General features: G+C 41.8%; 2 protein-coding genes across 2 annotated transcripts; one reads left to right on the top strand and one right to left on the bottom strand.

Annotated features, from left to right (window-relative positions):
- Positions 1-217: 217 nt before the first annotated feature.
- On the bottom strand, positions 218-7,972 carry si:ch73-43g23.1 (uncharacterized). The gene is made up of 2 exons (XM_062046055.1): positions 6,329-7,972; positions 218-5,347 (listed from the first exon to the last, which is right to left on the bottom strand). The coding sequence occupies exons 1-2, from the start codon at positions 7,970-7,972 to the stop codon at positions 548-550; spliced, it is 6,444 nt and encodes a 2,147-aa protein (XP_061902039.1). The 3' UTR covers positions 218-547.
- A 7,411-nt stretch (positions 7,973-15,383) lies between these two features.
- rmnd5b (required for meiotic nuclear division 5 homolog B) lies at positions 15,384-27,414 on the top strand. The gene is made up of 10 exons (XM_062045695.1): positions 15,384-15,497; positions 18,334-18,521; positions 18,597-18,739; positions 18,806-18,943; positions 19,016-19,116; positions 22,460-22,626; positions 24,719-24,884; positions 24,958-25,060; positions 25,167-25,321; positions 27,050-27,414. The coding sequence occupies exons 2-10, from the start codon at positions 18,383-18,385 to the stop codon at positions 27,111-27,113; spliced, it is 1,176 nt and encodes a 391-aa protein (XP_061901679.1). The 5' UTR covers positions 15,384-15,497; positions 18,334-18,382; the 3' UTR covers positions 27,114-27,414.
- Positions 27,415-27,793: the final 379 nt, after the last annotated feature.

The raw sequence follows: 27,793 nt of genomic DNA, 5'->3' as shown, positions 1-27,793 counted from the left end.
AACATTCACACTCACATAATGATGATAATCTAATACAGATCCCCTTTTTTTGCAGGCAGTCTTTGTAAAATATTCATTGACAAATATGTTCTTGACAATTTTTATTGGCATTGCTGTTGCAGACATCATGTGCACAAACCCAGTCCTCACTTCTTCTTTTTTTTTTTTTTTTTTAAAGAAAATAGAATGACAAAGTAACTGAATTTCTTTTACAATTTTCAAGTTTCCCGGGACACATTTTGTCGTGAACGTATACACACAATAGCAACAGTGCTTCTGCATGGCTGTTGAGTGTACTGCTTTGTATAAAAAATGACAAAATATTATTGTATAAGGTAGGAGTTTTATGTTTTTAAAAATCATTATCCAAATAACTGCACTGTTATTATATTGTTAACAAGTAGCAGCAGCAGCAAATAAACAACAACCGTTTTGAACAGCGACATGAACACTCCAATAACATTACAAGCTAACATTAGGCACCCTCTTTATACAGTGTGTATTTAAAACCCGACAGGCTCCAGGAAGACGGCTTGTGTCCTCTATTTCAGGACCTTTTCCCCCCTGATGGAGGAAGGCTGGAGGGATGTTTATGGTGGTAGACTGAAGGGGTGGTATTGGCGCTTGCGTTCATCCCTGTGGGAACATAATACATACCGTCCAGGTAGCTCTGGTCCAGCGATGGATGGCTTTGGGGTTCTGGCTTGGACCCCTGACCAGAACAACTCCTGTAGCTGCCACTGGGCCCGTTAGGATGCATTGTTGCTGAAGCAGAGACTTCGGGATATCGGGGTGGCTGGGGATGGGGGTGAGCAGGTGGAGGGTGAGCGGCGTAGGGCATGTATTGTGGAGCAGGGCCGTACATATTGGGATTGTGGAGGGATGAGTACGGGGCTGCTGGTGAGGGATATACGCCTGAGTGAGACATGGCTTGCTGGGGGATGAGAACTTCCACATACTGGCCGGTTTCTGGGTCAAACAACATCTTCCTCAAGGGCTGCATCGGCACCTCTATGTAAAAATACTTCCCTGTTTCAGGATCCAGTAGGACTCTACGAGGTGTCTGTCCAAAGTGGCTCTCTGAGTACAAACTGGAGCTGTCACCCCCGTACTCAGACCCATACAGATACTGGGGATCAATGGGACCCAGGCCAGGTGAGTGACTGTGCCCATGATCACTATATGGAGCACCAGGCATGCCTGGCGGCTGCTGCTGGGGAGATCTGTGTAGAGGGAGCCGCCGGGGTTCAATGGGCATTGGACGTTCCACTGGCATAATTGAAGGGTTGGGAGGACACGTGGGAGGCTGGTGAAGAGGTTGGTAAATGGCGGGCGGATGGTTAGGACCAAGAGGGCTTGACTTTGGTGATGAGCTGGGCTGGAAGATTACAGGCTGAGGATCAGCTCTGTACTGATGGGTACGTAGGGGGGCATGGTGAGGTATGACATGACCTGGGGAGTGTGGAGGGGGTGGGGTGAGGTTGTGGGGGCTGTGGTGATGATGATGATGATGATGATGATGTGGAGGAGCAGGAAGAGGTGGGAGAGCAGGCTGAGGAGGAGGAGGGCAGCCTGCTGTACAGGAACACGGAGGAGGGTGGGATGGGTTCTGATAGCGGTTTGATCTTCTGGGGGTAAAATCTGGCAAGAGGGGACTAAAGCTCTCTCTTTCATCATAGCTTGGAGGGTCATCGGAGGCATAAAAATGCATGTCAGTGGTCCTTTGGGCGCGCTCGCTGGACAATGACCTGCGGTATTGTTGCTGTATGTATCCTGTTGTGGAGACAGCAACAGGAGGTTTGGGATGGCTTGAGGTTGTGGACAGAGTTGCTTCATGTGTGTTAGCTGGCTGGCTTGCATGTGGAAGTTCAGGAACCTGGTTTTCAACTGCATCACTCTCAGTGGAAGTGACACTTGGCGCAGGAGCTGAGGTTGCAGTTGTAGCATGCACCGATCGCACAGGTGACGCCTGAAGGGACTGCTGCTCATCTCTGTCTCTAGAAGCTTCTGTTGCTGACTGATTTGCAAGGCTTGAGATGCTGGCTGTTGTTATTTTGCTTGGCAGGGGCTTGAGGCTGGATACGGTGGACACAGCAAGTTTTCTTGTTTGGTTAGATGTTGAAGAGGCCTCAGTGGGGATCTTTCTGTAGATTGTAGGAGATGACACTACAATTGTTCGAGATCTCTCCTCACTTTGCGGTTTTATGTTGAAAGGCACTTCATTTGTCTTGGCTCCAAAATCTGCAGGTTTAAATTTGCAGGTCGGTTTTGGAGGTACAATTGGCTTGTCAGTATTTTTTGCAATAGATTTAAACTCTATAGTTTGTGATCTGTTGTTTTTGGGGCTGTTGGTGGTAATCTCTTGTTTTGTGATTGTCTCTTTTGAAAGGGACTTCACCTCAATGGGCTGAGGTCGGAATCGTCGCACCACAGGGGACCTCGGCGGAAAATTTGAGTCCTGTCTTTTTACTCCTTCAAAGTCTTCCGTTTCTTTCTGTTTGTTTGGAGTTTGCATATAGTCCTGTGGAGGTCCCTGTGGGATTGTGTTTTTGTGCTTGGTAGGGCCCACCTCGTCCTCTGTGGCCTTGGTCGGTTTATCTGCATGGTCGCATGAAAATGAAGGGCTGGACATGGTGGATGAAGAAGACAATGTCTTCTCTCTGTGGGGTTCATTTTGAACATCTGAAGGAGTCTGGAATGGGATCTCTAAGCAATTCATATGCTTACGTGGGACCTTTTTTCCTCCAGCAGAATTCTGGCTGTCACCCATCACTGCTCCAATGTCAGCTTGGTAGCCTTTCTCCTTTAACAACATGGACACTGAGTGACTACTAGCGCTTGGGGCGCTGCCTGTGGCTGTGACCTCAGGTGAAGGTGTGGCAGCTTGGGCCTGGGGACAAATGTGAACATCTTCCTGGGTTGGTGGTGCACTTGTCTTTTCTTGTCTGGATGCATCCCTAATTAACACAACTGCAGTGGACACCTCTCTTTCCTTACTTGTAAGTTTGGGGAGACTTACTAACATGGGAGGTTTTTTGTCCGATCTCATTACCACCTCACTCGCTGTCTCTTTATGGGTTTCTGCCTCCATATTTGAAGTTTGTTGCCAGGACTTGGCTGTTCTTCCCTTAGATGATGGTTCCTGCATCCCTTGTTGTATATCTGAATTACATGTTTGCTCTCCTTCAGAAGCCAATATTTTTCCACCTGAGTCTTTATGGCTTTGTACTATATTATTCTTGCCCTCCCGCCAGCAAACTGCCTTGCATTCTATTTGCATTGGGTGCAACTGAGATTGAGACTTCTCTTCACTTTGCATAGGCAGCTTTTTATCTTTTACCTCTACTTTTTGTTTCTCTCCCATCTTCACTGTGCACTTATTTGTTTCCTCGCGCATCTCCTCTGTCTTTCCTTGCACATTTTCGCTCACATCCTCATTTATTCTGTCTTCATTAATCTCATTCAAATGTACAATCTTTTCTTCATTAATATCTGAAGGAGACACAGACATGGTTGCCTTGAATGACAGATTATATGTGTTCTTAACAAGCCTTCTAACATCCCTGACTTTGTGGATGGGGCCCTTTACTTTATTATTCTCATTCCTGTCATCCTCAATTTTGAAATCCACATTGACCTTTTCCTCCAGTTGTCTGAAATCTGGTGGAGATGCATCTAGATTTTTTTCGGCCTCGGGAGTAAGGCAGACATTCAGAGACGCTTTCTTTTTTTCTACATTTTTAAGTTTAGCCTCCTGTGTTCCCTTTGGTGTATGGCGACTCTCACCTTGTTGCACTTGTTTATGGCCTTCTATGTGTTCACATTCCTGTTGTAGGCTTGTCATCATAGTCGGTGTGCTGTAGGCTCTAGTAACAGAAGGATCTCCTGTGTTGGCATTTGTTGAGTCGCTTTCCTGCCATGTTTTTCTTTCATCTATAGGTTGTACTCCATTTTTTGACTGCCAGCTATCCAATGGCACTCTTAACTGGGATCTGATTTCAGATGGGAGTGCGGTTGTATTCCTGTCTTTAGAATTCGATTGTTTGTGGTTAGTATGTGAAAAGTTACCAATTCTGTTGCTGCTGATTGAACTTTGCATGTTGAATTGGTCTCCATTACTCTTTACTGGCCTCATGTCATCTCTTTGTATTTGTTCTCCTTTCACAGCAATATCTTTAGAGGGGTTTGAGTATAGAATGGAATCTGGGTCGCCCTCAGTAGTGTTTACTTCCTCCTCATTAGGTTCATCAGGTTGATTATCAGCACCCTGCATCTTCTTGGACAAGATACTTTTGATAAGGCAAGTGGCCATCTTGGTTTTAGAGGATGTTTCATCCAGAGAAACAGATTTTTGCAATTTGTTTTTTCTTTCATTGTGTTCAGGCTCATGGCAGAGTTCAGGAGTGTAGCATTCTTGGACTTCTGCTGGTGTACTGTATTGTCTCAGAAATACCTCTCCGGAATGCCTCTCAAGCAAAGTGCTGTTCTCCATCGCAAGCATTCCAGGACTTTTATTTTCACTGCTGTCATCCTTACTTTCCTTTTTCTTTAACTGGATTTGTCTTTTTGGTACTCCTCTTTTCATCTTTTTAGATTCTTCTCTTTCCACAGCCACATCTATGCACTCAAAGCTTCCCATTTCATAGGGGTGTGATGGACCCATTCCGTCTGAATGGTACAGAGGTTGCTGCTGGAAAAAGTATTCATCATTTTCCAGCTTTGAAGCAGAACCCCTAAAGTCAGCATAAGTCGGCCAGACACCACTGACCCCAGCTGGGCTCTCCTGAGTAGACGGCTGGGAAATGTTGGTAGAAGACCGGTGGCTGGAGTTGTACATGTCAAGATAATCTACCTCTGGGCTGGACAGGCTACGAAAAGCCACGTCTGTGAGCCACTTCACCTCATTGTCTGCCTCATCCAACTCACTTCCCATACTGGAGCTCGAACTCCGGCCGGGCCTGTTTGTGACCGATCGTGCACTGATCTTGTTTTGCGGTGCTGAAGGCTGAAGTCGCCCGGTCGGACAACCACCCTTGTCTTGTTGGGAAGCAAGTTTAAGCAGACTTTTCTGTTCCTGTGGCTCTGTAGTGGCAGGCAAGCTCTCTGAATAGGAATGCACTGTTGGCAGTCCCTGACGACTCTCTCTGCTTGTGGGGGCTGTACTGCGACTTGTGGGCCCGTTTCTATTCTTGGCATTGAATGACAGCTCAACCTGTTCCCCTCTGTAACTGGCATCTTTATGCCACTCCTCCCACCCCACCCTCCCCTTTTCTCTCTCTATCCCCCTTAATCGCCTTTCTCTCTCCTCTTCCAGTTGCATTCTCTTCTCCCTCTCCAATTGCTTCGCCTGTGTGACAATGTGGGACTTACTATTATTATCATTGGGGCTTTCCCTATTTGTCACAGCCTTCTTTAAATAACCGTTCTCTGAAGATGCTGCGGAGTCAGAGTGGCCTCTGCTTTGCCACTGTCTGTGTGGTTTCTCTGGGGCTATTATGTGTATGGGTGTAAATCTGGTTAGTGGCGGAGAAGGAGTTTTCCTTCTGTGTAGATGTTGGGCCATATCCTGTGAATGCCTTGCCCTGTCTCCAAGTTTTTGCCTCGAATGATCAGATGCACAATGTGACTTTTTGTTTTCAGACTTCAACAAATTACGTATATGTTGATTTAGTCGTTTTTCCTCTCTCTGGAGAGATTTGCTGGGTCTATCCTTGCTATTGAACAGCAAATCAGGGGGAACATATTTGTGGTCATTCGTAGGGCCATTGAAATGGCTTATTCGTTGAGGTTCTTGATTTTCTCTATACAAGGATACCTTTTGTTGAAGTCTGTCCTTTGGACGATGGTGAATCCTTGATTTGTTAAGCCTATCCTTAGTCAAAAAGGGTGAATTAGTAACCGGTGACTGAAATAGCTCAACAGGGGAACTGCTTTTGGTTGTAGATGTTTTTTCTAGCTTATGAAAATCAGATGAAGGCTGCACACGCTCTTTTTCCAACTCAATGTGGTCCTGTGTGTTTGCAATATCAGGTGAAGAGGAGATAACTTGTACGGGTGCATTCAAGCGAGGAGTAGGCAGTAAATACTGTGAGTTGTATTCGGCTAAGAGGGTTGATGGTGAACAGTGATTATATCGGTGATCTGGAGAGACTGTAGGGGGTGATTGATCTCTGCTTCTGTGATCAGGTGAAGAATCTTGACTTTGGTATCTCAGCTCAGGTGAGGGAGTTTGATGTATTGACTGTGGTGAAGATGTTTGAGACCTAGGCTGAGTTATTTCAGCACTTAAGAAGTCTGACACAGGAGATGAGTCACGTGGCGTACTCACTCTGTTTGAGGCAGGGCTCTGTCTGTCAGGAGACACATCTGTCCTACCAGGCTCAGGTGTGGAGAGACGACGCAGCTCTGGAAACAGTGAAGTGTCCCCGTCAGAGTAAGAATTCCCTGTGATGTGCGGGGAGGAGGTGTTACTCCTTGATGACTCTAAAAGAAGAGAGTCTGGTGTTGAGTGCTCTTCAGACATGCATTCTCTCCTTTTAACCTCGGGTGAGGATGCTGTGATCCGGATTTCAGGTGAAGGAGCCGTGTGTGTACTCTCAATGGAAGAACATGTGCTCCTAATGCCAGGCGATGGAGATAAACTATAGCTGATAACAGGTGAACAGGCCGCAGTGATGATTTCAGAAGATGCTGACTTAGACCTGGAGGATCCAGGGGAGGAAGTTCTTGACCAACTCTTGTTCATTGATGGAGCACCTAACCGGTCAGGTGACGGAGAGGTGTGCTTTAATTCAGGCAAACCACCACTCTCCACATGAGATGGGATGAATGAAATACCAGGGGAGGGGGGCTTATATCGTGGGGCAGGTCTTGACCCAATGGCAAACTCAGCGTGCAAACCTGCATCTAGATTTTCAAGTGGAATTGTACTTTCTTTGGTGAGATATTGAAGCAACTCAGAGTTTTGGATAGAGTTTTCTATTTGTATATCAGGTGTGGAGCCTCTGCTCATGAGATCAGGAAGGGACACCCTTCCTCCCAGTTCAGGGAAGGGAGATGATGATGGAGTATTTAATGAGTAGGGTGTATTATTCAACTGAAGGGAATCTTCAGACTGGCCTTCTGTACAGCCAGGTGAAGGAAAATCAAATGGAAGGTTGGATGTAGAGTCTACATTTGAAGATTGAGAAGAACAATCAGTGGGTGTGGGCCCAGGTGAAACTCCTGCTTCTCTAACCTCAGACTGGATGTTCACTGATTCAAGGGAGGATGCGATGTTGCAGTTCATGGATGCAAGGGAGGGACTCTGAGTAAGTGATTGGTGGGAGGGATTATTATTTCTTGGAGTAAGCCTACCTTGTTCTTGATGATTTACTGAACGTGAACATCTCGTCTCAGCAGAGGAAGAAGACAAAGATGAGATTGAGGAGCTGTTGTGTCCAGGAGATAGTGTCCTCTCCCCAAAAATAGTGTCAACTTCAGAACTAATCTGTGGCAGGAGTGATTTATCTTTTGATTCAAAACTTGAGCTATTATCTTTAGAAAGTTCAGAGCACTCAATGGTGGGCTTGCCGGACTCACCCTGCAGTAGAGGGCTGTGAATCGTATCTACTTGGTCGTCAAGTCCCTCTTCTCCTTCACTGGAACACGGGGCCGTATGATACGAGCCCGAGGACTCATTCAGATCATCCAGTGGTGGTGATGCGACTGTTGTCCCCTCTGCTTCAGTCTGGGAATGGACAATGGCCCCTACAGCAGGGCTGCTGGAGAGCGAGGGTGACTCACAATCATCCCCAAATATGTCACACAGGCAAGTGGTCTCTGAGATGGCACCGCGTTGGATCGGAGAGCTGATGATGTCAAATATTTCAACGTGGTTGGGGGATCCGTCCCGATGGGTCAAGGAATATGGAGTGCAGGGTGCACTGTGTAGGAAAGAGTAACTGTCCCCTTGAAGAGTCCAGCTGTCCATCACTAGTCCACAAGCGCCAAAGTCCCTTCGCCGTTCAGTCTGCCTCTATCGTCCTGCTCTTGGTTATGTTCCTGAAATGAGATAGGGTCAACTGGCTGGTGTGTAGCTCACTCATTTATATCTGTGCTCACATATAAACTGAAGAGGTACACATTGAAAACTGTGACTACTAGTGCTGAGTTTGGTTGATAATTATTTAATATATTTAACTAGCATTATAGTCAATTGTAATGTAAAATGTATAAAATAACTCAATCAGACATAATTTATTTTGAGGTTACAATCACAAATGTATTTGTCAATGGCTCACCACAAAAATGAATGAAAACAAAAAACTAGCATTATAGTAAATTGTAATACTGTAGAATACATTAAAATGTTATAAAAAATAACTCAATCAGACATAATTTATTTTGAGGTTACAATCACAAATGTATTTGTCAATGGCTCACCACAAAAATTTATGGAAACAAAAAAATGTCAGTCTAAAAATGGAATTAGGTGGGCAAAATGTTCAATATTGTACCTTTGGTATACGATGAGTCCTTTCCAACGGCCACTGAGTTCTTCTATGTATGGGGATATCTCCCAGTCATACGAAGAGTCTTTTAAATCCTCAAGTCTTCAGGAGTTAACCATGTGAGAATGAGCTGCTTTGTAGAGTCCAAAGTGACTGAGCCTCACTGCTTCGGAGCACCAAAGCAGTGACATGGCTCAGACTTCAATAGAAAACGCAAAGCGCGGCATCTCTCACCGACACATTGCATCCTCCTGGTGCTCTCGTCTCCATTTCTGCCCCTCCCTTTTCAGTTGGCCTTGGTCAAAGCGCCTTGTGAGTCCACACTGGCTCCTCACTTTTCTATCCCTGAGCTGAGCTTCGGGTGGGCATTGGCTTTCCTAAAGTGAGAGCTGGGACGGGTGGGTTTATAGTTAGCAGCAGGTGCTGATCCAGCCAGGGCGGATGAGTGGAACTGGAATCTGACACTTCGGGCCAGCTCAGTCACAGGGCCCAACTATATATAGAACCATACTATCGGAGGAAGATAGCCATAGCTCTCGCTGTTTGCTCGGGCAGGCTTGCAAATGATACGAAGCACATTGTACAGACCACCTATTGTTATTTCTACTATCCTATGGGCTTTTTCGTAAAAAAGCACACGTAGTGTAAATGTAAGTATGTTTATATATTCATGGTAAGGTCTTGGTGGTGGGGATTGGGGGTGGGAGGGGGCAGGTCAAAGGTGGTTGCAGACCATCCAACTTACACAGGTCAAATGCAGCATGTTTGCTGACTGTATCCTTGCATAACATGAGACAGGTATGCTCACATGTTTGTCACCTAATGCCTGGATCTTTCACGAGAGCTGATAAAATACATGCACCAATGTGCCCATTTTGTTCATTAATGTTGGCAGGAGGACAGACATAAGCCACACGAGGTTGCCTGGACATGTTTGACTCTTCAGTTTGGATAAGCCAACTGTCTCTTTCCAAATACCGCATGAGATCAGCATTAATTCTCAGTCATTATTAGATCCTTGAGCAGACGCTGATGGAAAATATTTGTTTGCAGTCAAGGTTAAAGTTGCTCACTAAATGAATAATAACTCCTTTACACATTTTACTCAGCAGTTGGGTGTTTTTAACATTTACATATTTAGTCCATATATATTTAGCAATCTGGTGTTGCATAATGTTAAATGCTGTTGGATCAATTTCTACCATTAGTTCTATTTACTATACTGTAAATGCATTGCGAAATAATGTTTTGAGACATCAGCTAAATTATAGGGGACCCATTTACATTATAAAGGCGACATGTAGCAGCATTTCTTAGGTTATTTAAATACAATACACAACATGAATTCTCAAGTGTTACAAATATGGTCATTCAGCTTGGTCTGGAAGTATTTTATGATGATAGAGAGAGCTTTTATTATTATTTGTACCTATGTTAATACTAATAATCATAATTATATATATTTATATACATATATTTTATTTAAAGATAATAATGGTCTTATTTTATTGCAGTATTATGATAATATCCTTCCATCGATCCTTCCATCTATCCATTAGTAAAAATAATAACAACAACAACAGTATTTTCCAATAACAATATCAATCATTTTAATATATATATATATATATATATATATATATATATATATATATATATATATATATATATATATATATATATATATATATATATATATATATATATATATATATATATATGTATATATAGGGCAGCACGGTGGCAGAGGGGTTAGTGCGTCTGCCTCACAATACGAAGGTCCTGGGTTCGATCCTGCGCTCTGGATCTTTCTGTGTGGAGTTTGCATGTTCTCCCCATGACTGTGTGGGTTCCCTCCGGGTACTCAGGCTTCCCCCCACCTCCAAAGACATGCCCCTGGGGATGGTAAATGGGTTATACTTGTATAGCGCTTTTCTACCTTTTTTAAGGAACTCCAAAGCACTTCGACACTATTTCCACATTCACCCATTCACACACACATTCACACACAAATTCACACACTGATGGCGGGAGCTGCCATGCAAGGCGCTAACCAGGACCCATAGGTTGATAGGTTGATTGGCAACACTAAATTGGGCCTAGTGTGTGAATGTCCTCAGGGCCCGCGACGCAGCCTTCAGGTCAGAGGACAGGGCACTGTACAGTGCTGCTAGAGCCGACCTGAAGAGAGGGATTAAAAAAGCAAAGGCGGACCACAGGAGGTGCATAGAGTCCCATCTGTCAAGCAATAACTCACGGGAGGTGTGGCGGGGCATTCATGACATCACGAACTACAGAGGCTGCAATGTGACAACTGCGGATCAGAGTGCGACACTGGCAGATGAGCTTAACTGTTTCTTTGCCCGTTTCGATACCCCCCAGCGACACTCATCTGCTCCAGCCCTGCCCCCGCCCCCACCGGGCTCCGGCACCACTCCACTCACTGTACAGGAGCACAGTGTCAGACGAGTGCTCCTGGCTGTGAACCCCAGGAAGGCTGCCGGACCAGACGGAGTACCTGGAAAGGTGCTCAGGGCGTGCGCCCACCAGCTCGCTCCCCCCCTCACCAGGATCTTCAACCTCTCCCTGGCTCAGGCAGTCATCCCATCCTGCCTGAAGTCATCTACAATAATCCCGGTGCCGAAGAAGTCTCCCATCACCAGCCTGAATGATTACCGACCAGTGGCCCTCACTCCGGTAATCATGAAGTGCTTCGAGAGACTGGTTCTCCAGCACATCAAGGACCATATCCCTCCAGACTTTGACCCCCACCAGTTCGCATACCGGGCGAACAGATCCACAGAGGACGCCATCGCTGTTGCTCTCCACTCTGCTCTGAACCACCTGGAGCAGCAGCAGAGCTACGTCCGGATGCTCTCTGTGGATTATAGTTCTGCCTTCAATACAATAATCCCGAACAGACTCTGCAATAAACTGGACACTCTTGGCATCCCCCCTCTCACAAACGCCTGGATAAGGGACTTCCTAACGGACCGACCCCAGAATGTGAGACTTGGCCCCCACCTCTCATCCACCCGCACGCTGAGCATCGGCTCCCCACAGGGATGTGTGCTGATCCCCCTCCTCTACTGCCTCTACACCCATGACTGCAGTCCAGCCCACAGTGACAACCTTATCGTCAAGTTTGCTGACGATACCACAGTGGTCGGGCTCATCTCCAGGGGTGACGAGGCTGCCTACAGGGAGGAGGTCCTGAAGCTGACGGCCTGGTCTTCAGAGAACAACCTCGCTCTCAACACCAGCAAGACCAGAGAGATCATCGTCGACTTCAGGAGGAGCAGCACCGACCCTTCCCCCCTCTACATGAACGGCGAGCGTGTGGAGGGGGTCCACACCTTCAGGTACCTTGGAGTCCACATCTCTAACGACTTTTCCTGGACAGTCAACACCACAGCAATCATCAAGAAGGCTCAGCAGCGGCTACACTTCCTGAGAGTCCTCGGGAAGTACAACCTGAAGCCTGACCTGCTGCTGACCTTCTACCGCTCGTCCATCGAGAGCCTGCTGACCTACTGTATTACAGAATGGTACGGCAGCTGCACTGCAGCAGACAGGGAGAGGCTGCAAAGAGTGGTCAAGACGGCTCAAAAGATCATCGGCCGCCCTCTCCCCTCTCTGATGGACATCTACACCTCCTGCTGCCTCAACAGAGCCAGTGCCATCATCAAGGACAGCACCCACCCTGGCTCTGACCTGTTCCACCTGCTGCCCTCTGGGAAGCGCTACAGGTGCATTAAAACCAAGACGAACAGGCTAAAAAACAGCTTCTTCCCCAGGGCCATAACCACCCTGAACAGACTTCCCCATTGACCCTCATAACTGCCTTCTCTTCGGTGCAATAACCCATTCCACCAACCACCCTGTTTGATGTAGATATTCATGTACATATTCATTTCACCCTCTGTATAGAGTGTACACTTGTTTTATCGCACTGTATGGAATGGCCTCAATCTCGTTACCCTGCGTAATGACAATAAAGCTGATTCTGATTCTGATTCTGAATGTTGTCTGTCTATCTGTGTTGGCCCTACGATGAGGTGGCGACTTGTCCAGGGTGTACCCCGCCTTCCGCCCGAATGCAGCTGACAGAGTGGGCAACAACACCTCCAGTGCCATCTCCCTGAGCACCGGCTCCCCCCAGGGCTGCGTCCTGAGTCCGCTGCTGTTCACGTTGATGACTCATGACTACTGCGCTAGGTCCACTACCAACCACATTGTGAAGTATGCGGACGACACGACAGTAGTGGGCCTCATCCGTGACAACGACGACATGGACTACAGGGAAGAGGTGAAACATCTGGTTGAATGGTGCAGAACCAACAACCTGGTCCTGAATGTCGACAAGACCAAGGAGATCATCGTTGACTTCAGGAAGCAAGAGTCCAGCCACGCTCCACTCTTCATCGACGGCACAGCGGTGGAGATAGTAAGCAGCACCAAGTTCCTGGGGGTGCAGATAACTGACAATATAACCTGGTCCCTACACACCGGAGCTCTTGTAAAAAGAGCTCAGCAGCGTATGCACTTTTTGCGTAGGATGAAAAGAGCACAGCTCCCTCCCACCATTCTCACCACATTCTACAGAGGCACTATAGAGAGCCTGCTGACCAACAGCATCTCTATCTGGACTGGAGCCTGCAATGCCTCAGACTGGAAGTCTCTCCAGAGAGTGGTGAGGACGGCGGAAAAGATCATCAGGACTCCTCTTCCTCCTATCCAGGAGATCGCAAAAAGCCGCTGCATGACCAGGGCTCAGAAAATCTGCAAAGACTCCTCCCACCCCCACTAAGGACTGTTTTCTCTGCTGGACTCTAGAAAGAGGTTCCGCAGCCTCCGAAGCAGAACCTCCAGGTTCTGTAACAGCTTCTTCCCTCAGGTCGTAAGACTCTTGAACGCATCATAATTAAATTATCCCCTCAACTCCCCCCAAAATGGATTAACTCGCTGGATTAAAAAAGACAATATAACATACATCCATAAACGTGGACGCATGTGAAAAAGTGCAATATATTTATCTGTGCAGTAACCTATTTATTTATTCATATCGGCACCTTATTGCTTTTTTATCCTGCACTACCATGAGCTTATGTAACGAAATTTCATTATTTCCTGTACTGTAAAGTTCAAATTTGAATGACAATAAAAAGGAAGTCTAAGTCTAAATCTAAGTCTAAGTCTATATATATATATATATATATATATATATATATATATATATATATATATATATATATATATATATATATATATATATATATATATATATATATATAGGTTCATGGCTGGTGAGGCACTGACTTCATCACAGTCAGATTTACAAACATACAGTATGAACCCTAAAGAGTATCTTACTCACCATTTGATTGGCAGCAGTTAACGGGTTATGTTTAAAAGCTCATACCAGCATTTTTCCCTGCTTGGCACTCAGCATCAAGGGTTGGAATTGGGGGTTAAATCACCAAAAATGATTCCCGGGCGCGGGGCCGCTGCTGCCCACTGCTCCCCTCACCTCCCAGGGGGTGAGCAAGGGGATGGGTCAAATGCAGAGGACACATTTCACCACACCTAGTGTGTGTGACAATCATTGGTACTTTAACTTAACTTTAACTTTACACATACAAACTGTAGCACACAAAAAAGCACATTTAATAAAAAAAACGTTATTATGGTCTTACCTTTACTTATAAATGAAGTCCATGCGCCGCTCCTTCTGAACAAAAGCATCGATAACTTGTTTATAGAAGTCTTCCTTATCTTTCTTCAGTTTTAAAAGTCTCTCTGTCTCGATGGAGATCTTCCTTTAATTGTTACCTCCTGCTTCGATTGGAAAGTCCAGTTTAGAAAACCGTTTTATTTTAGATATGTAATCCTCCATGTTAAAAGTTCAGGCGAGAGGAAAAAATAAACGATCGCTGCTAACTGTTGCTGCTTGTTGTCACTTCTTCTGCAGCCGAGTAGTCGCAAGAATGATCTCTGGGATCACTACCGCCCTCTACCACCAGGAGGCGGGATTACTGCGAGCCTCACCCAGTGCGTCTTCGCAGCCGTTTTATGATTGCTCAGCACAAGAAATACGTTACACACATACAGTTGTTGACAGAATACACTGTACATTATATACCTCAGCTAACTAAACTATGGAAATGTATAATATAATTCATATAGCAATACGGTCTCACTGCACAGCAGGCCAGCAGTTAGCCGAGTCATTGCGCAATCCATGGCCAGGCTCAACTGGCTGGTGACTCACCGCAAGTCTCTTCTCAGTATTTGAACGGCAAATGTGAAAATTCAGCGAATTTGAATAAAAATAATTATTATCAATAACTGGTGAAGTTAAATGGAAAATAACTTTATAGTATAATCACTGGATACATACAACAATTTAATTCATTTTTTTTCTTTTTACATTTTTTTTCTTTCCATGATAGCACGTGAGGCCCCGCCTCACCTGCCTCCCCTTACTGCGCATCACTGATATATATATATATATATATATATATATATATATATATATATATATATATATATATATATATATATATATATATATATATATATATATATATATATATATATATATATATATATATATATATATAATATTAATGATATTATTCATAAAATTAATATATTAATATACATGTATTTATATAATATTAAAATAATAATATAATTGATATTATTATTCGTTATAATATATCAGAACATTATTGTATTATTTTACTGTAATCCTAATGTGTTGTTGCTATTATAATCACTATCATTAGTTATTATTATTATTAGGACAAGTGGTAGAAAATGGATAGATGGATGGATGATCATTATTTCTATTTTTATTGGTATTGTCATGCATCTTGGTCTTGGACTTTTATTTTGAAGTGACCATGTAAACGCATGATGCGACACAGGAACATCCGCATTACGACTGCTTTCTACTGCTGACAAGTGGCTACGCTAATGTTTGCTAACTATTCTAGCGAGGTAAGTGTGTTCCCTTTTAACTTATCCGAATATTCAGTCCTCACTGTCCACGTCGTAGGTTATGTGGAAACACTTAAAAACAAAGCTGGCAGGTTGTCATTTTATTCCGAAACAATTTGGGCCTTGTCTAGTCAGTCAGTAGCTGGCAAAGCCAACATAGTTAGCTAGCTGCGGCGGCTAGCGTTAGCGGCGATAACATTTGTTTACGCTCGCCCTCTGCGACCGGTTCATTCGTCAGTTATATTACATTCCCGTTTATATATTATTTATATCCTGTATATGTTTGGCTACACATTACATCCGCTGATGTCAATTAGATAAAGCACAAGCTGCAGCTTATGTATATTTTGGGCTAGCCTTGTGTGATAGTGTGTAGCCTAGACAGTTGGAAAACAATAGATCACATTGGGCCATTAGCCTTATATTGTGTAATGAAGACATAAGGGGGGAAACTGCTACCAATCCTGTACTTTTGAGGATTATGCTATGATTAAATCAGACCTATCGGTGTTTTGCCGTTAGTAAACACCAGGCCTCAAAGGACACAGGGCGCCTCTATCACAAATCAGGCCCTGCCGTAGACTGCAGTATTTCCTCCTGGCACGAACAGTTTTGTTTTTTTATATTATTTTCCGCCTTTTCAAATAATTACATAACGCCCCCTGACAACTGTACTTTGTAGGGGAAGCTGTATGATATTCATTCAATGTCAAAACATACAGTATATAGTCACGTTTAATGTCAATCTGTTTTGATTGATTGAGACTTTTATTAGTAGATTGCACAGTACAGTACAAATTCCGTACAATTGACCACTAAATGGTAACACAACTTGTTTAAGTCGGGGTCCACTAAAATCAATTCATGGTACAAATATATACTATAATGTTAACAAACAATTTATTACAGATGTCCGATAATGGCTTTTTTGCCGATATCCGATATTCCGATATTGTCCAACTCTTAATTACCGACATCGATATCAACCGATACCGATATATACAGTCGTGTAATTAAAACATTATTATGCCTAATTTTGTTGTGATGCCCCGCTGGATGCATTAAACAATGTAACAAGGTTTTCCAAAATACATCAGCTCAAGTTATGGAAAAAAATGCCAACATGGCACTGCCATATTTATTATTGAAGTCACAAAGTGCATTATTGGTTGGCAGGGTAGCGGGGGGGTGTATATTGTAGCGTCCCGGAAGAGTTAGTGCTGCAAGGGGTTCTGGGTATTTGTTCTGTTGTGTTACGGTGCAGATGTTCTCCCGAAATGTGTTTGTCATTCTTGTTTGTGTGGGTTCACAGTGTGGCACATATTTGTAACAGTGTTAAAGTCGTTTACACGGCAACCCTCAGTGTGACCTGTATGGCTGTTGACCAAGTATGCCTTGCATTCACTTGTGTGCGTGAAAAGCCGTAGATATTATGTGACTGGGCCGGCACGCAAAGGAAGTGCCTTTAAGTTTTATTGGCGCTCTGTACTTCTCCCTACGTCCGTGTAGACAGCAGCGGTTTTAAAAAGTCATGAATTTTACTTTTTGAAACCGATACCGATAATGTTGAAACCGATACCGATAATTTCTGATATTACATTTTAAAGCAATTATCGGCCGATAATATCGGCAGTCCGATATTATCGGACATCCCTACAATTTATGGTAATTTTCATCCTTTTCAGTGTCTGAGTCTAAGTTAAAGGAAACAAGTCAGACTAATACCAAGGGAACAAAGATTTAATCAACACGGATGACACAGAATTGAGTGATTTACTTGAGCATATGTTGACTTTGCTGGAATTACTGTATGGACCTGAATAGGACACAACTGTGACTGTTTTTGAAAGACAAAATTCATCTTTGAAAAATCATGTTTCACTATCAGTGAAAGAACAAATGACAGTGCCGTATTTTTCGGACTATAAGTCGCAGTTTTTTTCATAGTTTGGCCGGGGGTGCGACTTATACTCAGGAGCGACTTATGTGTGAAATTATTAACACATTACCGTAAAATATCAAATAATATTATTTAGCTCATTCACGTAAGAGACTAGACGTATAAGATTTCATCGGATTTAGCGCTTAGGAGTGACAGATTGTTTGGTAAACGTATAGCATGTTCTATATGTTATAGTTATTTGAATGACTCTTACCATAATATGTTATGTTAACATACCAGGCACGTTCTCAGTTGGTTATTTATGCGTCATATAACAATTCAGCCTGTTGTTCACTATTCTTTATTTATTTTAAATTGCCTTTCAAATGTCTATTCTTGGTGTTGGGTTTTATCAAATAAATTTCCCCCAAAAATGCGACTTATACTCCAGTGCGACTTATATATGTTTTTTTTCCTTCTTTATTATGCATTTTCGGCCGGTGCGACTTATACTCCGGAGCGACTTATAGTCCGAAAAATACGGTAGATTGCGGTAAACCTTATGAAAAAAAGAAGATAGATCTTTAGAAACTGAATGAGCCTGTCCTCTACAAACTTTTTTTATTGATATAAAATAGTGGTAAAATGTGTCACAAAGGTAAAATATACCCATGGTAAATGGGTTATACTTGTATAGCGCTTTTCTACCTTCAAGGTAGTCAAAAGTGCTTTGACACTATTTCCACATTCACACACTGATGGCGGGAGCTGCCATGTAAGGCCCTAACCCCGACCAATCAGGAGCAAGGGTTAAGTGTCTTGCTCAAGGACACAACGGACGTGACTAGGATGGCGGAAGCCGGGAAGCGAACCGAGCCACGCCGTCCCAATCTACAATAAAAAGTCAAGGTGAAATTGATGGGAATTGTACTTTCCTCCTCTCTCTCTGTTTAGGTGGTGTTTTGTGAGTGTGTGTGTGCGTGCGTGTAGCCCATTGTGAATCATGGAACAGTGTGCATGTGTGGAACGGGAGCTGGAGAAAGTGCTCCACCGCTTTGTCATGTACGGCCACCAGTCTGAGGAGAGGCTGGACGAGCTCCTGCGCAGCGTCTGTGAGATACGAGGACAGCTGGTTGCTTTTGGTGAGCAAAATCTGGATAGATTTAATTATTTGGGTCTTATTTTATCACATGTGATGACTTTTTAATCTTTTGCAGGAGTACAAGATGGAGACTTGTCTGTCCTGTCTCAGACTATGGCTCAGTGTTGTAAGAATATCAAAGAGACGGTGCAGATGCTAGCCTCTCGACATAAGGACATTCACGGCAGCGTGTCCAAAGTGGGCAAAGCCATCGACAGGGTATGTGGTACACTTTATTGCATTTAAAGACAGCACTTATACTTGATGTGTTTTCTGTCTTTGCAGAACTTTGATGCAGAGATTAGTGCTGTGGTTGCAGAGACAGTGTGGGACACCCCAGAGAGACAAAAACACCTAAGTGAAACCATAGTGGAGCATTTGTACAGACAAGGCATGCTCAGTGTGGCCGAAGATCTTTGTCAGGTAAATAAACAAATGTTTAATGTACTGTTTAGTGTTAAATCATAATTTGAATGAGTCAAATTTGTTTTCTAGGAATCTGGTGTAGTTATAGATATGAGCATGAAGCAGCCTTTTTTGGAGCTCAACAGGATCCTTGAAGCACTAAGGATGCAGAACTTGAGGCCGGCACTTGAGTATGTCGGCTTTAATATGACCACACATTCATACTGTGTGATGAAACATGGTTATGCAAATAGTTGTCTTACTATTATTTTTTATTCAGTTTGAGGGTGTGATGTTCACTCTTCCGTTCTTGATCTCAAGTGGAATATATGCAACATGGTTAAGCCAAACAATACTGATCTTTTTTCCACTTATGCCAGAGTTGCCAACTTTTCCAGAAATTGTCCTAGTCTCGCGATATCTGGACTAAAGTTAAAAATCTGCCTGATTAAAAAAAATACTGTAGCTTTTGAAACAAACAAGTTGCTGTCTACAGCAACCACGTCAAATGAACATATGCTAACTGTCTCTTACTGAACACACAGACACCCTCTCCCTTTCTTTGGCATAGTCGCTTGCATTTAGTCTCCTGAACTCAGCCCGCACACATTCACGTCCTGACAGTCAGTGGGAAACTATCATAGAGCTTTTAGGCCTTGTCCACACAAACATGGTTAAATTCCAAAATGCGCACTTACCCCACTCTGGTGTTGAATGATATCCATCCACTAGAGTGAAATTGTTAGAAAAAAATCTCCATCCACATAAAAAAAACATCAACTGGCTGTCATGCACATTTTGGCTGATTTGTTTGAGCATTACTGTGTTCATAACTATATTAATATATAAGATGTATGATGAGGTCTGCATTAATTTTTGAATTTGCCCAGTAAAAACATGGTGAATGTTTTTTTAATCTCAGGTGCATGTGAAAAGATGGACACATGCGCATCTAGAAACCAACCAAAAACAGGAGATAAATGTTGCACATTTATTATGACACAAACCTGAAAGTTCAGTATTACCCGTTTGCACACTAACGCTAAAGTCCGGAGGGAAACATCTCCTGGATTGCAAACATCAAATGTTGGCAGCTCTGCACAGTTTTGATATGCCTTACGTAGGGGTGTAACGGTACACAAAAATTTCGGTTCGGTACGTACCTCGGTTTAGAGGTCACGGTTCGGTTCATTTTCGGTACAGTAAGAAAACAACAAAATATACATTTTTGGGTTATTTATTTACCAAATTTGCAAAATCTTCCACCAAAAATATTTTTCTTAGTGGAATATTTGATGTGAAGTAATAGGAACCTTGGATAGGTTAATAATTCATAATAACATTGATTTTGATTCAATATTATATTTTGAGCAATGACAGTTTGAAAGAAAAAAAACAGCTTTGTTTTATTAGTCAACATTGCAACTTTTTCTAAATTACATTTAACCTTTAAGCTTTTTTATTTCACTTTTGTTATGTTTTTGTTTATTTCAATAGTATTTTTAGAATGTGCCGTGGGCCTTTAAAACATTAGCTGTGGGCCGCAAATGACCTCCGGGGCACACTTTTGACACCCCTGCTATAGATAATAAAAAATTAAATCTGATAAATCTATGGATAAAAAGTAGAGCCTGGCGACGCATGCACGTTTATCATAACTCTCTCTCGCTCTCTCTGTCTCTGCCCCTCCCTCACGAATGCTGCTGCGCGCACAATTTGTTTTGTTTTTAACCCCTTCTTAACCCTGAACGTACATTGAAAATACACGCAACCCTAACTCAAAATGCCGGACATTTGAGGCATTTAAGAAACTCCGCCCTGACAGCTCCGCAAAAGAGGACATGTCCGGTGAAAAGAGGACGTATGGTCGGTCTATCGCAGTGATTCTCAAACTTTTTTTGTCATCCCCCACTTTGGACAAGGGGGAGTTTTCAAGCCCCACCTGCCCCCATCGCCCCAACAGAACGCTAATGCCAAGCTTAACATTTTCAAATTTATTGAACATCAAGTAACATCAAGTTGTATACATTCAAACTCAATAACATAAAATAACATCAAGTTCAATAATAAATAAAATAACTGTGCAGCTGTGGTATAACTTGCATCAAGTTCAATATCAAATAAAATAACTTGCATCAAGTTCAATAATAAATAAAACAAAAGTGTTATAACTTGCATCAAGTTCAATAATAAATCAAAAAAAGTGTTATAACTTGCATCAAGTTCAATAATAAATCAAATAGTGTTATAACTTGCATCAAGTTCAATAATAAATAAAATAAAAGTGTTATAACTTGCATCAAGTTCAATAATAAATCAAAAAAAGTGTTATAACTTGCATCAAGTTCAATAATAAATCAAATAAAAGTGTTATTACTTGCATCAAGTTCAATAATAAATCAAATAACTTGCATCAAGTTCAATCATAAATAAAACAAGTCTTATAACTTGCATCAAGTTCAATAATAAATAAAAAAAAGTGTTATAACTTGCATCAAGTTCAATAATGACACAGTGTGTCCAATGCGCATTTGGCGCAACCCTCTTTATTAGAGCCTGCAGCCCGTTTCTTGACTTTGCCATGGTCTGTGCGCCATCAGAGCAAAAGCCCACACAGTTTTCCCATTTAATGTTGTGTTCTTTGAGGAAACTGTCCATTATCTTGAACAGCTCATCAGCAGTGGCTCTATTTTTTTATGTATTTGCAAAACAGCAAATCCTCGCACAGTGACTCGCCATTCACAAAGCTTCCGCTTAGCCCCGCCCCCATTAGTTACAGTTGCTATGTCTGTCAAACTTTCGCTCCTACCTAGAAATGTAAAGCCTACAGGAAAAATAAGTAATTTACATTTATTTATATAGCGGATTTCACAGACAGAATCACAAAGTGATTTACAGTGTTTATAGAAAATGAAAGCATAGTAAAAAAGAAAATCTAAGAATATAATAAAAAAAAAAAAAATTAAAGTTAAATTTCCTCCCGTTCCTCGCGCCCCACCTGTCATGTCTCTATTCCCCACCAGTGGGGCGCGCCCCACACTTTGAGAAACGCTGGTCTATCGTAACCCGTTAGCTGCTAGCATGCCGTGTGTTGTGCCTCGGTGTGCATTGTTTACACAACGTGCGTTACGCTACTTAATATGTCCATGTGGAAACTCGTTCGGTAAACCTCCGAACCGAACCAGAACACCCGTACCGAAACGGTTCAATACAAATACATGTACCGTTACACCCCTAGCCTTACAGCATCGTACACTCAATCTCAGATGCAAGTCTGTTTGTGTCGTTTGGCTCTTCCCTGTCACTGCAAGCCAGAGCTCATTACAAAACGCACTAAGAAAGCATAGGCCAATAAATACTGTACCTGGGTTGCTGGAGTAAAGCTAATAAGGTTGCTTGCATTTTTAGTCTCTGGGGTCGGTGTAATCACTGTAAATCAAGCACTGTATGACAAGAAAGAGAGAGGAAAAACTTTTGAAATGTTAATTGTTGTTTTTTTAATGATTAAACTTGTCTGTGTTTGACCTCTTTCAGGTGGGCAGTGACAAACAGGCAGCGTCTTCTGGACCTCAACAGCAGTTTAGAGTTTAAATTGCATCGCTTGTACTTTATCAGCCTGCTGAGTGGTGGTATTGGCAACCAAATGGAGGCGCTACAATACGCCAGGCACTTCCAGCCCTTTGCCTCTCAACACCAGAGAGGTAGGCATTGGAGTGAAAGATGGTGAACCTTTGATTGCTTGTGTCAAATGCTTTTGTTAAATCCATAAAAACTGCAGCAGATAGCAAAAAATGTGCTGCTGCAGTGTTTATGGATTTAATCAAAGAATTTGACACAATCAATCATATTATTTTAATGAACAAATTAAAACGGTATGGCATCAGAGGGTTGGTCTTGAACTGGGTATGAAGCTATTTAACCAACATGAAGCAATACGTGAAGATAGGAGAACATACAATTAAAGAGCTGAAAATATCTTCTGGTGTACATCAGGGATCAATACTCGGCCCAACAATCTTCAATCTTCATATAAACAACATTTGTCGTGTTACAAAGGACTTAAAGTTAGTACTATTTGCATATGACACGACTGCTTTTTTTTCAGGAGAGAAAACACAAAAGCTAATATAAATGATAACAGAAGAAATGAACAAATTAAAAAATTGTTTGACAAAAACAGACTATCTTTAAATCTCAGTAAGACAAAAATAATGCTATTCGGAAACAGTAGAAAGGAAATTCAAACACAAATGTAAATAGACGGAGTAGATATTGAAAGAGTAAAAGAAAACACATTTTTGCGTGTAATATTATATGATAAAATGAACTGGGAATCTCATGTTAACATATACAGCATAAAGTAGCAATAAACACATCTATAATGAATAAAGCAAAATATGTTTTGGACCAAAAATCACTCCATACTCTACTGCTTGCTCGTGTTACAATATCTGAATTATTGTGTAGAAATATGGGGAAATAACTACAAATGTGCGCTTCATTCACTAACAGTGTTACAAAAAAGATCAATTAGAATAATACATAATGTTGGGTATAGAGAACATACAAACCCTTTATTTATTGAAACACAAATAATGAAATTCAACGACTTGATGCATTTGCAAACAGCTAAAATTATGTACAAAGCAAACTATAACTTGCTACCCAAGAATGTACAACAATTCTTCTCAACAAAAGAGAAATATAACCTTAGAGGAAAATTTAATTTAAAACATTTCTACAACACACTTTTACAACCTTTAGCATATCAGTATGTGGAATAAAATTATGGAATAGATTAAGCAAGGAAATCAAACAAAGCACTAATATGATTCAGTTAAAGAAACTGTTCAAACTACAACTGTTCACTAAGAAGAACAATTATGATAAACACCTTGAACCTTTTAAAAAAAAAAAAAAATGTCACTAATCTAGATGAACCATAAACTACTTAACTATTTATTTATGAGAACTTTAATTATTGTGTATATATTTATATGTCTAAAATATATTATATATTTAGGATATGTTTGCTAACTTATGGTATTTTTTAAAAATGTATTTACTTATTTATTTATTCGCTGTTCTGTTACAAACTGAGAACAAAGAAATGGGATAAAACTGCTATGATATGAAAAGGGTAGAATTAAAAAAGCTCTGCTTCTTCCTACTCTTTTTCGGACGTGCTGTAATGAAACAACTGGAAATATGTTATGCATTACATTGTAATTGTATTGTATTCATGTTCGAAATAAACTGAAACTAACTAACTAAATAACTAACCTCTGCCTTGTTTCTCCCATTTTACAAATGTTATCTCCTTCCTTAAAAGGGCTGTTTGCAAATTTCTCACAGTAATATTTTTAAAGCAAATAAAGTAATAACACCACCGGCTATACTATTTTACCATTTGTTGTTTAATAGAACACATTTTAAAAAATTGTCTATATTTTTCAGTTATCAATTTTATGTAATGACATCTTTTGTCGGCTGGATAAAATGGTTGGTGTTTACAGCAGTCACTCAGCCTGTCACATACGCACATGGAGCACGTGCACATGTACAAAAGTAGTCCAAGAGAAGTAACGTGTTATGTACGTATGTAGTTACGTCATTACATCTTAGAATCTGTAAGAGATACACTGCGTAAAATACATTGGAAAGTTAGTGCCCTCTCGGCATCTGTGTAAATGTTGCAAACAGCCCCTTTAATGAAAGTTAACAGCAGTAAATGGAAATTGGTAACCACCTGAATACTACAGGCCAGCGCTCTCCTCTGTGTTGAACCTGCAGATATTCAGATCCTGATGGGCAGTCTGGTGTACCTGCGTCACGGCATTGAGAACTCTCCATACCGTAGTTTGCTGGAAACCAATCAGTGGGCTGAGATTTGTAACATCTTCACCAGAGACGCCTGCGCATTACTCGGCCTCTCGGTAGAGTCTCCTCTAAGTGTTAGGTAAGAACACTCGATGTAGTGTATTGTCTAACCAAGGTTGTTTGCTGAAAAGAGGCCACATTTTGTTCCCCAGCTTTGCATCAGGCTGCATGGCTTTGCCTGTGCTGATGAACATCAAGCAGGTGATCGAGCAGAGACAATGCAGTGGCGTCTGGACGCACAAAGACGAGCTGCCCGTGAGTTTATTTTTACCCCACACACCCCCACATTGTCAGACTTTATCCCTGATATCTCCCCGTTCTTTTCATCTCCTGGCTGGTTTGTATCCCGCCAAATATGCAGATTGAAATTGACCTTGGCAAGAAATGCTGGTACCACTCGGTGTTCGCCTGCCCCATCCTCAGACAGCAAACCTCAGAGAGCAACCCCCCCATGAAGCTCATCTGTGGTCACGTCATCTCCAGAGATGCTCTCAACAAACTGACCAACGCTGGGAAGTATGTCAGCACTCATTTGATGTGTTGAGTGTTTCAGTGTTTGCCAGAGTCAGTTGTTGTGACTGACTGCTGCTTTTGACACAGTAGACCACACAATTCTCGTCTCGTTTGGAAGACTATGTAGGTGAAGTGGTTCAGGTCTTACCTGTCAGGGAGAAGTTTCTGTGTAAAATTAAGGGACTCAACTTCATCCATCACCCCCTTGACTGTGGAGTCCACCAAGGATCAATTATTGGGCCCATCCTGTTTGCACTTTATATAATTCCCCTTGGTGCAATATTCAGAAAGCACGGCATCTTTTATCATTTTTATGCAGATGACAGCCAAATATATTTGCAAATTTCAAAAAAAGGTTGTACCCCCTACTTGAGTGCTTAAATGACGTCAAGGCCTGGTTGGCGCAGAATTTTTTAAAGCTAAACAAGGAAAAAAACTGAAGTTGTGCTGCTGGGCAACAGTGACCCTCTGCTTGAACTGGACTTTCTTAAAACGCTTATCACCTTTGGCTTTTATCAAAGATGACATTTTTTCTATATTTTAAACAACATGAACAGGTCATGCACGCTTTTATCTCATCACGTCTGGACTACTGTAATGCACTTTACACTGGAATAAGTCAAAATGCTCTGTCACGCTTACAGTTAGTCCAGAATTCTTGCTTCTCTACATTGGCTTCCTGTTTGTTTTAGAATCGATTTTAAAATTTTACTGTTTGTTTTTAAAGCTTTGAATGGGCTGGCCCCAAAGTACATCACGGACCTCATCCGAATTTATGCTCCGGCTCGCGCGTTGAGGTCCGAGGGCCAGTTCCAACTTGTGGGGCCTAAAACGTAAGACTCGGGGAGACACTGCCTTCTCTGTTGTTGGCCCTAAACTTTGGAATGATCTGCCCCCTCCTGTCAGAATGGCCCCCACTGTTGAATGTTTTAATCTCATTTTAAAACCCACTTTTATTCTCTGGCTTTTAAATGGACGTGAGTCTTGTGGTCCTCTGTCTTTTATTTTTGTATTTTATTTTATTGATTTGTTTTTTGTTTTATTTTATTTTATTGAGGTCTTTTATTTCATTCTATTTTTTTTGCTAGTTTCATTTTAAATGATTGCTATTGTATTACTTTTTATTGTTTCTTTTTATGTGCAGCACTCCGGAGACAGTTTTGTTGCTTTATACACATTGGTTGTACGAAACATTTTAGAACTAGAATGACTCCGACAAACAATCCTAATTTAGTTTTAGGTACATCTTCACGTATACCTAAAGATTGTCCTTAACATTAATTGTGATATCAAGAAAATGTAGTATGACATTTTTTATTAGGTATTAAAGGTAGTTTGGGATTTTTTTCTATAGGACAATCCTATTAAAAGTGAAAATCTGTTGACATGGAGACACTTATTATATTACACTTCTTCTATAATATGACTATAGTTGTTATTGCTAGTTCACCATTAAGTTTTCTTGTACACACTGATTTAATTTACTTCTTGTGCCAACTTTAGTACAGTGGTACCCCAATGAAAACCAATTTGTTCCTATAAGAAATAATGTATATCCAATTAATCGGTTGCAGACACTCAGAAACCCAAAAATAGTAACACAAAACAGATTTTATAGAGAATAATAATACATTAAAAAAACAAATGAGTAATGAAATGGATAAATCAATATGTAACATGACTTTTACCTTTATGACTCAGCCTCCTTCCTGTGCTTTGTCATCTTGTCAGGTTGAAGTGCCCATACTGCCCCATGGAGCAGAATCCCTCACACGCCAAACAGATCTACTTTTGATAGCGCACACTCGTCCTGTGAGAGGAAGGATTAAGTTCCCTGGAGCACCTTGCATTTCCAGGACCCTTTATGCTGGCTCTCCTCCTCTTCCTTTTGTCCCAGGCCCATAAACTTATTGTAAGCATTAAGGTTTTTTCTCTTCAGTGCTGATGGGACAGCCCTGGCCACCCTGTACAAACCAAGGTCCAACTGCGACCTGCAGCGGAAGGAGGAGTGGTATGAGAATGTACTCACGAAGAGCCACTGACTAAGAAACACTTGTTGAAACTTGTTTGCAAATTAAATTTAAAATTATTATTTATAGTGTTTGTTCTCTGGGCTTTATTGACCATTTGAGTAGGCTTCTTACAAAAGACTGCTTCTGTTTTCTTTTTTTTTTTTTGGCAAAGCAGTTGGCAATGAATGATTGCGGACGGGTGAGTTGAACTGGCAACAATTGGGTTTACACAACTGTCATAAGAAGCCATTTTAGAAGGAATGTGCAATAGAACTATTATTTAGTGGCGCCTGTCAGATCCGCTCATCAATGAATAATTAAACCGCTTTTTTTTTATTAATAGTATCTCGTTGTGACAAACTGCACCAGCAAGATTCTCATCGTCATAGAATCCCTTTGTCTTGTTCCACACTTGTATTTAACGAACACAACAAAAAGGAAACGTACGCTACTGTGAAATGTG

The sequence above is a fragment of the Entelurus aequoreus genome, linkage group LG04, assembly GCF_033978785.1.
Source record: "Entelurus aequoreus isolate RoL-2023_Sb linkage group LG04, RoL_Eaeq_v1.1, whole genome shotgun sequence".
Lineage (NCBI taxonomy): Eukaryota > Metazoa > Chordata > Actinopteri > Syngnathiformes > Syngnathidae > Entelurus > Entelurus aequoreus.
Note: the sequence above shows the minus strand (reverse complement) of the source record. Positions and strands in the feature narration are given on the sequence as shown.